The 13,135-nt window shown below is 44.7% G+C and overlaps 1 protein-coding gene across 1 annotated transcript; it reads right to left on the reverse strand.

The window, feature by feature from the left end:
• Nucleotides 1-360: 360 nt before the first annotated feature.
• Nucleotides 361-5,318, reverse strand: LOC147974928 (uncharacterized). Its single transcript, XM_087520209.1, has 4 exons — nucleotides 4,977-5,318; nucleotides 4,790-4,881; nucleotides 4,191-4,667; nucleotides 361-631 (listed from the first exon to the last, which is right to left on the reverse strand). Exons 1-4 carry the CDS (start codon nucleotides 5,316-5,318, stop codon nucleotides 361-363), a joined length of 1,182 nt encoding a protein of 393 aa, XP_087376335.1.
• Between the last annotated feature and the right edge of the window lie 7,817 nt (nucleotides 5,319-13,135).

Consider the following 13,135-nt stretch of genomic DNA (forward strand, 5'->3'; position numbering starts at 1 on the left):
TATGCTCTTGAGAGAAGCCACTAGTGAAACCTATGGCCCCCGGGTCTATTCTCATCATATCAATCTCCATCACTTTAATCTTGCTTTGCTTTTTTACTTTGCCTTTTACTTTTCACTTTGCATCTCTATACCAAAAATACCAAAAATATTATATCTATCAGATCTCACTCTCGTAAGTGACGTGAAGGGGTTGACAACCCCTAATCGCGTTGATTGCAAGTAGCTATCGTTTTGTGCAGGTACGAGGGACTTGAGCGTGGCCTCCTACTGGATTGATACCTTGGTTCTCAAAAACTGAGGGAAATACTTACGCTACTCTGCTGCATCATCCCTTCCTCTTCGGGGAAATCCAACGCAAGCTCAAGAGGTAGCATTGACCAAGGCGGCAGGCATCTGTGGGATTGGAGGGGCAGGCCATTCGCCCCATTGGTCTTGTGGATCCTCCTCAGCATTCTGGGGCGCCTGATTGTGCCCAATCCCATTCTGAATGAGCCAGTTCTGTAGTTGTTGCTGGTACAGTTGCTCAGCAGTTAGGCCTTCGCCGAGCATAGGGTGAGGAACCACACTGGCCGGAGGCGGCTCCTCATCCGCTGTAGGAACCTCGGGATCATGTGCATTCCAGTATGCTCCTCTGAGAATGTAAACAACAATTGTCCAACAATCACGGTCACCACCCAGTTGGCAGACAACAATACTCTTAGGGATTAATCTCATGTGAATAACTTGCACTTTAATCAAGACCACCCTATGATCTAGATTAGGATTATTCCAAGAAACAAGCCTACCATAATCATCCACAGATCTCTGTAAATAAAATTCAGTCTGATAATCATCCGGGAAGCCAATATACATGAGCCAGACCGGAGGCCCATAAGTGTTTTTTCTCATATTCAGGGCAGCATTGTGGCGGACAAACGAGATCACCAAATCTTCATCATCTAGTTGGAAAGTAGTATTGACTACAGTGTCCCGCACAAAGGAGTTGGCGAATGCAAACATACCAATGATTGTTAGCCTTGTGCAGTGCACCCCTCCACAGTTTATATAGTCTGAGACACCTCTCCGGTCAATAACCAATAGTGGAACCTGGACGCACTTTAACCTGGATGCCCACCTCTACAGTGTCCCTCCTATATATATGTGGGGAGGGGGCGCCTAGAACACACAACAACGATTGTTAGCCTTGTGCGGTACCCCCCTTCATAGTTTACACCTCCGGTCATATTCACATAGTGCTTAGGCGAAGCCCTGCGCGGATCACTTCACCATCACCGTCACCATGTCGTCGTGCTGACGAAACTCTCCCTCGACACTTTGCTGGATCAAGAGTTCGAGGGACGTCATTGAGCTGAACGTGTGCAGAACTCGGAGGTGCCGTACGTTTGGTGCTTTATCAGCCAGAACGGGAAGAGGTTCGACTACATCAACTGCGTTGTCAAATGCTTCCGCTTTCGGTCTACGAGGGTACGTCGACACACTCTTCCCCTCTCGTTGCTATGCATCTCCTAGATAGATCTTGCATGAGCATAGGAAATTTTTGAAATTGCATGCTACATTCCCCAACAAAATGTTTACAACCAAACATGCTTAATCCTAAATCAGACAAATGCTACTTTGTTGGTTATCCCAAGGATACTATTGGGTATTACTTCTACCACCATACCGAAGGCAAGGTGTGTGTCATTAAGAATGGAGTATTTCTCGAGAAAGAGTTTCTTGCGAAAGTGGTGAGTGGGAGGACAATGCAACTTGACGAGATTGCTCAATCTCCGATGATGGAGCAAAGAGTGGAGGCACCAGAAGTTGTTCCGGATCCTACTCCTGCGCCCGAACCAGAAGAACCTCCATGTGATGAAGATACTTTGGCAAGTGTGTAGTCGAACCATGCAGAAAAATTTCTTGCATCACACAGGCCTCTTTGTATCCAACACTAAATAAAATTTCTATCTCAAATGCATGTCAATGCATATAGATAAATCTATCACACATTTGTTATTAACTCACACCTAAAACAAACTAACCAATAGGTTGGAGCTTACATGAATGAGTAATTTTTTGAGAAAATGAGGAAATTAGGGTTCCACCTAGTGCTAGAAATACATACATAAAAAACAAGAACATTTAGTCGAAAAAATTGGGGGAATCGAAGGACATTACCTTAACTTACATAGGTGAGGCATGCTCCACAAAAAAAATCACAAAACGGAGAAATCCGAGAGGGAATCGAAGAGGGGGGAGAGGGGTTCTCTTCAGTTCATGGAATGAATGAGGAGTGGTCGGCTGGGATGCTTGTGATGTCCACCCGCAGCCCCACAGCTTACCACTTCGCAAGAGTGTATCGCTGCCTCCCGTGGCGATGGGTTAGTGGCGTACCGCTAGGGTTAATGGCGGTAGCCACGTAAGCCGGGTCAGCGGATGTGGATCGTGGTCTACGGTCGTTGAGCGGGGCTGTATTTCGTTACGGAAATGATAACTAATGAACGTCAGCTGGGAGGGGATGGCAAGCAAATGTTTTTCTATGTGTGGCAAGTTTATCTGGTAGGAGATGGAAAATCTTGTTCTTTCTTGCTGCAATTTTCTCTCCTTTCCGGAAATTGCCATGTATTTTTGAAGAATTTGTCACCTCATACAATTAAACTTGCCATCTAAAATATTCGCAATTGCCACCCCTCGCAGCACATGTTCCCTGACTAGTGGGTTCTGTTTTGTTAATCCCACCATCATCCTGTATGGCGATAGTCAAAGGATTAGATCTTGCAGAAGTTTCAACAAAAACATTCCATCCTAACTTCTCTTAATAAGTTCAAAACAGACGAGCAACCTGTTCTTGAATGGTTAGAACGACATTGATATCCCTAGCACACTGGTAGAGCTTAAGTACTAGATTTCCATCGGCACTCGCATTTTTCTGAACTTATTTCGGCCTTTTTCTGGATATGTGTTTAATGAGAGGAGACGTGCTTGTCGACTACAGAAGTATGTGTCAGCTTAGTCCCTGGGGTGTCCATAATGAAGGTAGGGCATACATGCCTATGTTCATAGAGATAGTGTATGTGTGTATGTGTGTATGTATGAACGTCTTCGTCCGTAATGTGTCAAGAAAACAAAATTCAAAACAGTTATTTTGGCGTCGCGGGGGTAGTCATCCCCTGCTAGTAAAATCCATCGGGGCCTCGTGTGAGCGTGCAGCGACGAGCATGGGCAGCATGCAGCTTTTTTAGCTGACAATTTGACTGTCTCCTGGCAGTTACATGCACGGTGCCGGCCGGTAGTCCAGGCATGTGCGGTGGACACATACACCAACGATAGTGCAGGATGCTGCTGTCAGGTGCATGAGTAAAACGGGCAGGCTCTATGGACGCGTGTCTCCCGGCCATCTCTATCATGCACCGACGTCGGCCTCAGAGCATCTCCAACAGAAGCGCTATGGGCGTGTTTGGTTGCCTGGGTGCATCTGTCATGCATTGCATGAAGAAGCTTTGCTGGGGCTGGCCTGGTTGAGCTCATGCAAAAATGAGTTGAAATGTGTGTTTGGTGTACTGCATGAGACGAGACAGGCTCAGCTCAGATTTTGTTTGGTTTGTTGCATGTTTGGTTGCATGAGAGATGCAGCATACAACATATGTTGTTTGGTAGGTTGTATGATGTGAAATTTGACTCTAGAATGCTTGTTCATGTATGTAAAATAATTAGAATATAATTTTAGTGCCATGCACTGTAGACTAGATATCTTTGCTGATTGAAGTAATAAAAGAATATATATTCACATGTCTTCAAAATTGCAGAGATGATTTAAGTAAGAAAAACAAAAATTTAGCAACATCTTTGCTGTTTGTACAAGTATATGAGCAGTTTATATACACATAAGCAATTGATGGCACAAAATAGCTAAAGAAATGCATCAGGATAATAGAGAGTGCACATAAATCAGGTATCCAGTGCAAGTACATCTTAAGAGTCCACATATTATAGAGCCACAAATTCATATGATCCATATTACAGTCCAGCACATCCTAGAGTTCACATATTAGATAGCCACAAATTCATATTGTCCACATTACAGTCCAACAAAGGAACATAACATAAGGTCCATGTTATATTCCTTCACATATATAGGGGCATGGTTTTTCTGACCAAATACAATAAAATATGGTCAGCTTCGTTGGGTGAATTAGCACATATTTGCTCACACTCCACCCTTGGGCACTTCATCGCTGGTCACGGGCACTCCATCCTTTGGCAGTCCATCCTTGGGCACGGACACTCCATCCTTTGGCAGTCCATCCTTGGGCGCGGGCACTCCACCGTTGACCTTGCAGAGGTGGTGCATGACCCAGCGAGTGCGACGAGTCTCCGACATCTGCATGAATGAGTGGCTCCTAGCCCTGTTGGCATTCTCATTGAGATAATCCAAGACAATCAACAGATCATCCTCGGTAAAACCAGGGAGCTCCATGACAGCATCATAAAGTTCAGGATGTGCCTCTCCGGTGGACTTGATAGCAATAGCAACTTCACGGACAGCTTCGGACATGTTGCTCATGACCAAAACTTCTTCTTCACTCATCAAGCTAGCCCTCTTCCTTTTGCCAGTGGAGCTAGAAGCATCCTTACATGGTTCCTTCCCATGAGCAGCAGCAGCTTCCCCATGAGCAGAAGCAGTAGCACTCATTCCAAGTTCATTTCCATCAACAACAAATTCAGAACCACAAGCTTCAAGGTTTACAAATGAGGAGGAGGTTCCCACCATTGAAGGAACCCCAAGAGCCTCATTAATGTCATTGCAAACCTTCCTGTAGCAATACCACTTCCAAAGATAGCAAGCATCTGAACATAATTCTCTAAAGGCACATTGAGGTACTCAACATCTTTGGGATGGTCCTACATGAAGCACAAGTAATTCTATGAGCATAAGTAATTCTATGAGCATATGTAATTAAATAGCTACTGACCAGACACTAAAAGGTAGTACAAACCTTGATATGGCCCATGTAGTGCTCTTCCTCCAGCAATATGACATAGTTGTTATCATCCCAAAGTGACCCACTAATGTCTCGGAGCTTACTTATATTCACCCACCTAGCACGCCACTTGCGGAGGTGGTTGTACACTTGGGTCCCGGTTATGGAAAGACCAAAGTGCTCACTACAATTCTTAGCCACCTGGTTTAGGTGCACCTCCTTAAAGCCCTTTTCCGTCTTCACTCCACTAGCAATGAGCTCTACAAAGCGACGTAACATGAACCCAGACATTGGAGATGTCCAACACAATGGGTGATTCCCACCGCCATGTCCACCATCAGCCGCCATCTCAGCCATCACTCCTATGTACAGAACAAACAAAAGGAAAGGAGAAATGATTACATAAGAGAATAAAAATTTATATCAAGTCTAAACAGCAACATAAGGTAGTAAAAAACTGCAACATAAGGTAGTAAAAAATTATATCAAGTCTAAACAGCAACATAAGGTAGTAAAAAACAGCAACATAAGGTAGTAAAAATTTATATCAAGTCTAAACAGCAACATAAATGTTTCGATTTGGGCACATGACAGGATTATTTATAGTGCATTACAACATAGAATTATTCATAATCCATTACAATATAGAATTGAGCTCTACACTTGAGCTCTACACACATGAATTGCCCCTATCGGCAAACATATGCCCAGCCCAACCATCTCTAATTTGTGACCAGGTTCTATTATCATGTTCTATGTCAATCACACCATCCGATGCTGAATTTCCAGTCCAAGTGTGCTCAGGTGGTACAAACTCATCCTCTCCCCACTGAAGTATCCAATTATGAAGAATGCAGCAAGCTAGGACGATTTTGACTTGTGAAGGATAAGGGTGGTGAGGCTTGTTGTCCACAATTCTCCACCGGTTCTTGAAAGCTGCAAACGCCCTCTCAACCGTGATCCTCAATGAGGAGTGGCGGAGGTTGAATAATTCCTTCTCGTTTTGAGGGACACGTTCACCAAACTCAGTAAGATGATAGCGAGTAGCCCGATATGGTGGAAGAAACCCTGGCCGCACGGCATAGCCCGCATCCACGAGGTAGAATTTTCCTAACAAATAAGAGGTCATGTGTTGTGTTACTGCCAGTAGTTATGAAACAATTAAAAGCCACTAAAAATTGTTCACTAATACCTGCAGGGACAACAAATCCATCATTCCTTTCCAAAGCATCAGCCAAAATGAGTGCATCATGGGCCGACCCTTCCCAACCAGCTAACACATAGGTAAACTTAAGGTCAAAGTCAACCGCAGCCATCACATTTTGGGTGGTGCCACCTTTCCGACCCCTAAATGCCGAAGCAATAGGAGCTGGTACCTTGGCAGCAACATGGGTGCCATCAATTGCACCAACGCAATCCTAAGAGAAGAGGTGAGGTATATTTTTGTAAAATATGGGTTATCCGGCATGTCCATATAATTCTAAATGGTAAAGTATTACCTTAAAGTAGGGATAGAAGCGCCTACTATGTAGGATTTTTGGATGAACTTCATTGGAAGGGGGCTGGATCATCTCATCACGCAACTCCCCAATTGCATATAAAACTGCCTTGAAGTATCGACTGATTACTTCAATTGACCTCCTAAATATGGGTTTCATTGCCCTAAACCTATGGTTGTGCCCAACTACAAGAAGGAACATGGCAACCTGCTCCTCAATGCAGGTATGAATGCTGTCTTCCAACAATTTCCGATCACGGAACAAGTTACACAAGTTATAAAATGGGGCCCTGTTCATCCTTAGTAGGTCATGGCAATTTATATCATTGGTTTCGTAGATAAAACGTAGATTGGACAACCTAGCTACGTCTCTCTCAAGCATAACATAACGAATTGGAGCACGATAGTTTCTAATTCTAGCCCTCGTAGTTATTGTGGCCATATAGGCACACAAAACAGCAACCAAACCAGCAGCTTGCACTATCAGCGTATCTCGGGTCTTGCCGTTGTCATCCATCTATATAAATTCAGCACAGATTTATAAATTAATAAAGGCATGGGAACTGATAATATTAACATCATTTGCATCATCAAAACATAGTAAAATATATGAACAAATTGTTCAGGCAGTTATCTCATATTTCTTCCTAGTACTGACCCCTTCTAATTTCCACAAATTAACTCACATAGATCCATGATAATCAAACAAATTACTAGCCCAATAGCTCACATATAGATGCATGCTAATCACACAGATCCATAGGAGAGGAGGTTCAGGACTTGGCCTGCAGAGCAAGGGGATGCATGTGCACCCGGCAGTGGGCTGAATGTGTGTGGAGGGCAGGGGTGAACGCCCGTGCTCGCGCATGTGTGTGTAGGTGCCTGCACCTCTACAGGGCCGAGGGGAGCAGCTCCCATGGCACGGCCATGGCCGGGAGCTCGGCTCCGACGACCAAGACCCACCCTCCTGTACATGAGCGAGGGGAGCAGCTCCCATGGCGACGGCGGCCATGGCCGGGAGCTCGGCTGCGACCAAAGCGCGCGCGCAGGGAACAATAGCAGAAAAAGATGAGAGGGGTTCGAGAGGGATGGGAGGAGCCGAGGAGGAGAGTCAACCTCTGCGCGGAGAGGATGCGCGCCGGCGATGTGCTCGCGAGGCGACGGGGCGGCGAGATCCGTTCGCAGCAGAGAGGAGAGGGGTGAGGAGAGCGGCGCGGATATGGGTGTGAATCGACAGGAGAGAAACCCTAGCCCTCTTTGCTCGCGTGGGTGCAGGCGTGGGCGCTCGCGCGGATGCAGGCTCGCGGAAACGGCCGAAACTTGCGTGCGAGCTCAGCCTGGCTGGGGGGCCTATTTTGCATCAGTCGGGCCTGGCCCAAAGCGACGTGCAGCCTACCAAACGTTGCGAAAATTGTATGGTGGGTGCGATGCAGGTGCGAGAGAAGGAACCAAACACGCCCTATATGAGCGCGGCGCGGTATAAAAACTGCTTTTAGCGCGCGCGGATCCGGTTTGAAGTCTTCAACAGCCGCACAAAAAGCGCGCGCGCTATAACTAATGCAGCGCGCGCATCAAAAAGGCATCGCGCGCAGCATATTTAGTGCGCCCGGTCGCGCACGCTGCAAACTCTGGGCTGCTACAGATGGGACCGCTTGATTGAGAACGTTGGACTCACGCGCGCAGCATATTTTGCAGCGCTTGTTGGAACAAATGTCTTCTAGCGTCCTAAAAAAATCTACTTGCGCGCTGTAAATCCGTTTTTTGGGCATCGCGCATTAGGCGGCGGCTGTTGGAGATGCTCTCATAAATCGCTCGCCCGCTCGCCGGCTTCCCGCGGCCTCGCCAGTACTTCTACATGTCCGCTCCTCGTTCGTACTGGTACAGTATCGACGCATCCACATGGATCTGCCCAGTTGAGAACTTGAGAGAACTTCCTCGTTGGTTTTACTAACCGCCCTATGAATGGCCACATCACAGCTTAATACTGTACATCATAGTACACTCATCTTTTTTATACTAGCACTCATGATGCATCTATAGCACTGGTAATAAGTTGTCTAATTATGCATGGCGCGGCTCGCACATGACATGAGACTGCAGCAGCATCGATCAAGCCCTGTGATCTTTTGATTGCGTTTTTGTTTATCCTCTCGTGCCTGACCAGTACCCTACAGTGAGAGGCACGTACAGCTAGCAGCGGATAGATGCATACAGGTGCAGCAGCAGGGGAGATTAAATTATGAAGCCGGGTTTAGTTAACGTACGGCCGGTCTCCCGGAGATGCACCGTCCATCGATCAGCCGGTCGTCAGTTAGCGCTGTCGGCCGGACAGCCGTGGCGTCTGTGTTGGCGTACGCCGCACATTGCTTGCTTAAGCTAGCTGCTTAAGGCTAGTTATAGTAAAAGTAACTTAGCTAATAATATAGCGTATTTTATTTTATTTTTTGCTTATGTGGCAAGTAATTAATAAAAAGTGATAACATAATACTTCCTCCGGCCAGAATTACTTTTCGCAGAAATGTATGAAAATGAATGTGTCTAGACCTAAAATACGTCTAGATACATTCATTTTTTCGACAAATAGTTTCGGATGGAGGGAGTATGTTACTGTAACATAGCGTTTTCTAAGACAAGATGAGTCTATAAACTAATAAATGAAGTCATATATGACACTACGACTAGTCATAGTGGGAGCAACTTAGGTAGTAACATAGCGCACCTCGAGAATTTTTTGCTTATGTGGCAAGTAGTTAATAAGAAGTAGTAACATAATATGTTACTGTAACATAGCGTTTTCCAAGACAACATGAGTCTACAAGCTATTAAATGAGGCCACATATGGCACTAGTACTATGTTAATTTGCACTATGAAGATAGTAACTTAGACTAATGTCATGCATATGACACTAGTCTAAGTTACTCCCCACTATGACCAGCCTACTACTATGTTAAAGTGCACTATGAAGATACTACATCCATCCTGGTTTATTGATCCCCTTAGTATTTTATGCCAAATTTTGACCATAGATTTAACTAAAATAATAATAATGCATGTCACCAAAAATTCTATCATTGGATTCGTATTTGAACATAGTTTCCAATGATATTATTTTTGGTTACATGCATTAACTTTTTATTAGTTAAATCAAAGGTCAAAACTTGGCGGAAAATGCAAATGAGAGCAATAAACTAGGACATAGGTAGTAGTAGTAACTTAGACTACTGTCATATGCATGACACTAGTATAAGTTACTCCTCACTATGACCAGCCTAATAAAGAGGTTAGTTAAATATATGCCACATAAACGAAAAAATGACATGACACTGTAATTAAGGAGGAGAGAGAACACTTTGGTGATCCCAGAAAGAACTAATGCCAAGCGCGTGAATCTAGGAAAACCACTTAAATGAAAGAAGTTGACCAATGCATAAAAGAGTTTAAGTGCTAAATCATTAAATAAAGTGAGCTTAGCAACAACAAATTAAGCACCTATGCACCGGGCAGTTGAGTTGCTAAGCTATTTAATGTAGTTAGCACCTCATCCAAGCACGTTTGCATTGAAAGAGGTCTAGTAGCGCATATGCATCTGCATGAGTGTAACTGGGAGAATATCTGGTGCATCGGTGCTTGTGGTGCTACCGGTGCACCGAACTCACATCGCACATTTAAAATGCTCAAAAAAATCAGATTTTTTTAGCACATTCACAGAACATGAATGTAGGTTGTCCCAAAATTTCAGATCAAAATTCAAAATTTAGCTCAAAAAGCAAAAATGATCAATTCAACACTAAATAATACATAAGATTACTTGGGCTTTAGATTTAGCCCATTATCACACTGATGGCAAGTTTGTTATTTTTGTAACTCACAAAATATTTCAAATTTTAATACGAATTTTTGTGACAATATACATTGATATTGTGTCAATGGGCTAGATTTTTTTTTTCAGATTTTTAAAAATGTTCTATCGCATCCGGTGCACCGATAGCACTACAAGTGCGGGTGCACCAGATATGTTCCCATGTGTAACTTGTGCCTGGTGTATCTGCATCAATTAACCCAGCGGTTATCTAGACGGCGTTGTTGAGGACTTGAGGTGGTTCATCCCGGTCGGCCGGACCAACATCCACCTCTGCAAACTAAAGCAGCGTAATTTGTGCGGCTACGTTAATCATCTGTTTAATCAGCGCTTCACGTTGCACTCGTTTCATGATTGACTGATTGACTGGTAACCTCCATCTTGCAGCAGGAGAAAAGAGTAGATGGTAAGTTCACCAAGTATCATCACATAGCATAATCCTAACCGATGATCCTCCCCTCGTCGCCCTGTGAGAGAGCGATCACCGGTTGTATCTGGCACTTGAAAGGGTGTATTTTATTAAGTATCCGGTTCTAGTTGTCATAAGGTCAAGGTACAACTCCAAGTCGTCCTGTTACCGAAGATCGCGGCTATTCGAATAGATTAACTGTTGGGGAACTTAGTAATTTCAAAAAAAATCCTACGCACACGCAAGATCATGTGATGCATAGCAACGAGGGGGGTGGTGTGATCTACATACCTAGTAGATCGACAACGGAAGCGTTTGGTTGATGTAGTCGTACGTCTTCACGATCCGACCGATCAAGCACCGAAACTACGGCACCTCCGAGTTCTAGCACACGTTCAGCTCGATGACGATCCCCGGACTCCGATCCAGCAAAGTGTCGGGGAAGAGTTCCGTTAGCACGACGGCGTGGTGACGATCTTGATGTACTACTGCAACAGGGCTTCACCTAAACTCCGCTACAATATTATCGAGGATTATGGTGGAAGGGGGCACCGCACACGGCTAAGGATATGATCACGTGGATCAACTTGTGTGTCTAGAGGTGCCCCCTGCCTCCGTATATAAAGGAGCCAAGGGGGAGGGGGCCGCCGGCCAGGAGGAGGGCGCAGGAGGAGTCCTACTCCTACCGGGAGTAGGACTCCCCCCCCCCAATCCTAGTTGGACTAGGATTCCTCGAGGGGGAAAGAGAGAGAGGGGGGCCGGCCACCTCTCCTAGTCCTAATAGGACTAGGGGAGGGGGGAGGCGCGCGGCCATCTTGGGCTGCCCCTTTCTCCTTTCCACTAAAGCCCATTAAGGCCCATATGGCTCCCGGGGGGTTCCGGTAACCTCCCGGTACTCCGGTAAAATCCCGATTTCACCCGGAACACTTCCGATGTCCAAATATAGGCTTCCAATATATCAATCTTTATGTCTCGACCATTTCGAGACTCCTCGTCATGTCTGCGATCACCTCCGAGACTCCGAACTAACTTCGGTACATCAAAATGCATAAACTCATAATAACTGTCATCGTAACGTTAAGCGTGCGGACCCTACGGTTCGAGAATAATGTAGACATGACTGAGACACATCTTCGGTCAATAAGCAATAGCGGGACCTGGATGCCCATATTGGCTCCTACATATTCAACGAAGATCTTTATCGGTCAGACCGCATAACAACATACGTTGTTCCCTTTGTCATCGGTATGTTACTTGCCCGAGATTCGATCGTCGGTATCCAATACCTAGTTCAATCTCGTTACCGGCAAGTCTCTTTACTCATTCCGTAATACATCATCCCACAACTAACTCATTAGTTGCAATGCTTGCAAGGCTTATGTGATGTGCATTACCGAGAGGGCCCAGAGATACCTCTCCGACAATCGGAGTGACAAATCCTATTCTCGAAATACGCCAACCCAACATCTACCATTGGAGACACCTGTAGAGCTCCTTTATAATCACCCAGTTACGTTGTGACGTTTGGTAGCCCACAAAGTGTTCCTCCGGCAAACGGGAGTTGCATAATCTCATAGTCATAGGAACATGTATAAGTCATGAAGAAAGCAATAGCAACATACTAAACGATCGAGTGCTAAGCTAATGGAATGGGTCATGTCAATCAGATCATTCACTTAATGATGTGATCCCGTTAATCAAATAACAACTCATTGTTCATGGTTAGGAAACATAACCATCTTTGGTTAACGAGCTAGTCAAGTAGAGGCATACTAGTGACACTCTGTTTGTCTATGTATTCACACATGTATTATGTTTCCGGTTAATACAATTCTAGCATGAATAATAAACATTTATCATGATATAAGGAAATAAATAATAACTTTATTATTGCCTCTAGGGCATATTTCCTTCAGTCTCCCACTTGCACTAGAGTCAATAATCTAGATCACATCACCATGTGATTAACATCAATAGTTCACATCATCATGTGATTAACACCCATAGTTCACATCGCCATGTGACCAACACCCAAAGGGTTTACTAGATTCAGTAATCTAGTTCACATCGCTATGTGATTAACACCCAAGGAGTACTAAGGTGTGATCATGTTTTGCTTGTGAGAGAATCTTAGTCAACGGGTCTGCCACATTCAGATCCGCATGTATTTTGCAAATTTCTATGTCAACAATGCTCTGCATGGAGCTACTCTAGCTAATTGCTCCCACTTTCAATATGTATCTAGACCGAGACTTAGAGTCATCTAGATTAGTGTCAAAACTTGCATTGGCGTAACCCTTTACGACGAACCTTTTTTTTCACTTCCATAATCGAGAAACATATCCTTATTCCACTAAGGATAATTTTGACCGCTGTCCAGTGATCTACTCCTAGATCACTATCGTAC

Source organism: Triticum urartu, chromosome 4A (assembly GCF_056163025.1).
Source record: "Triticum urartu cultivar PI428250 chromosome 4A, HENAU_Tu73, whole genome shotgun sequence".
Taxonomy (NCBI): domain Eukaryota; kingdom Viridiplantae; phylum Streptophyta; class Magnoliopsida; order Poales; family Poaceae; genus Triticum; species Triticum urartu.

Bases quoted from the DNA above. Each gene is read 5' to 3' on its own strand.
- LOC147974928 (XM_087520209.1), bottom strand. From the start codon at position 5,318: ATGGCTGAGATGGCGGCTGATGGTGGACATGGCGGTGGGAATCACCCA. The intron at 4,668-4,789 runs GTTTGCAATGAC...ACTTGGAATGAG, and splicing joins AGTGGTATTGCTACAGGAAG to TGCTACTGCTTCTGCTCATG. The intron at 632-4,190 runs GTGAGCAAATAT...TTACATTCTCAG, and splicing joins GAAGTGCCCAAGGGTGGAGT to AGGAGCATACTGGAATGCAC.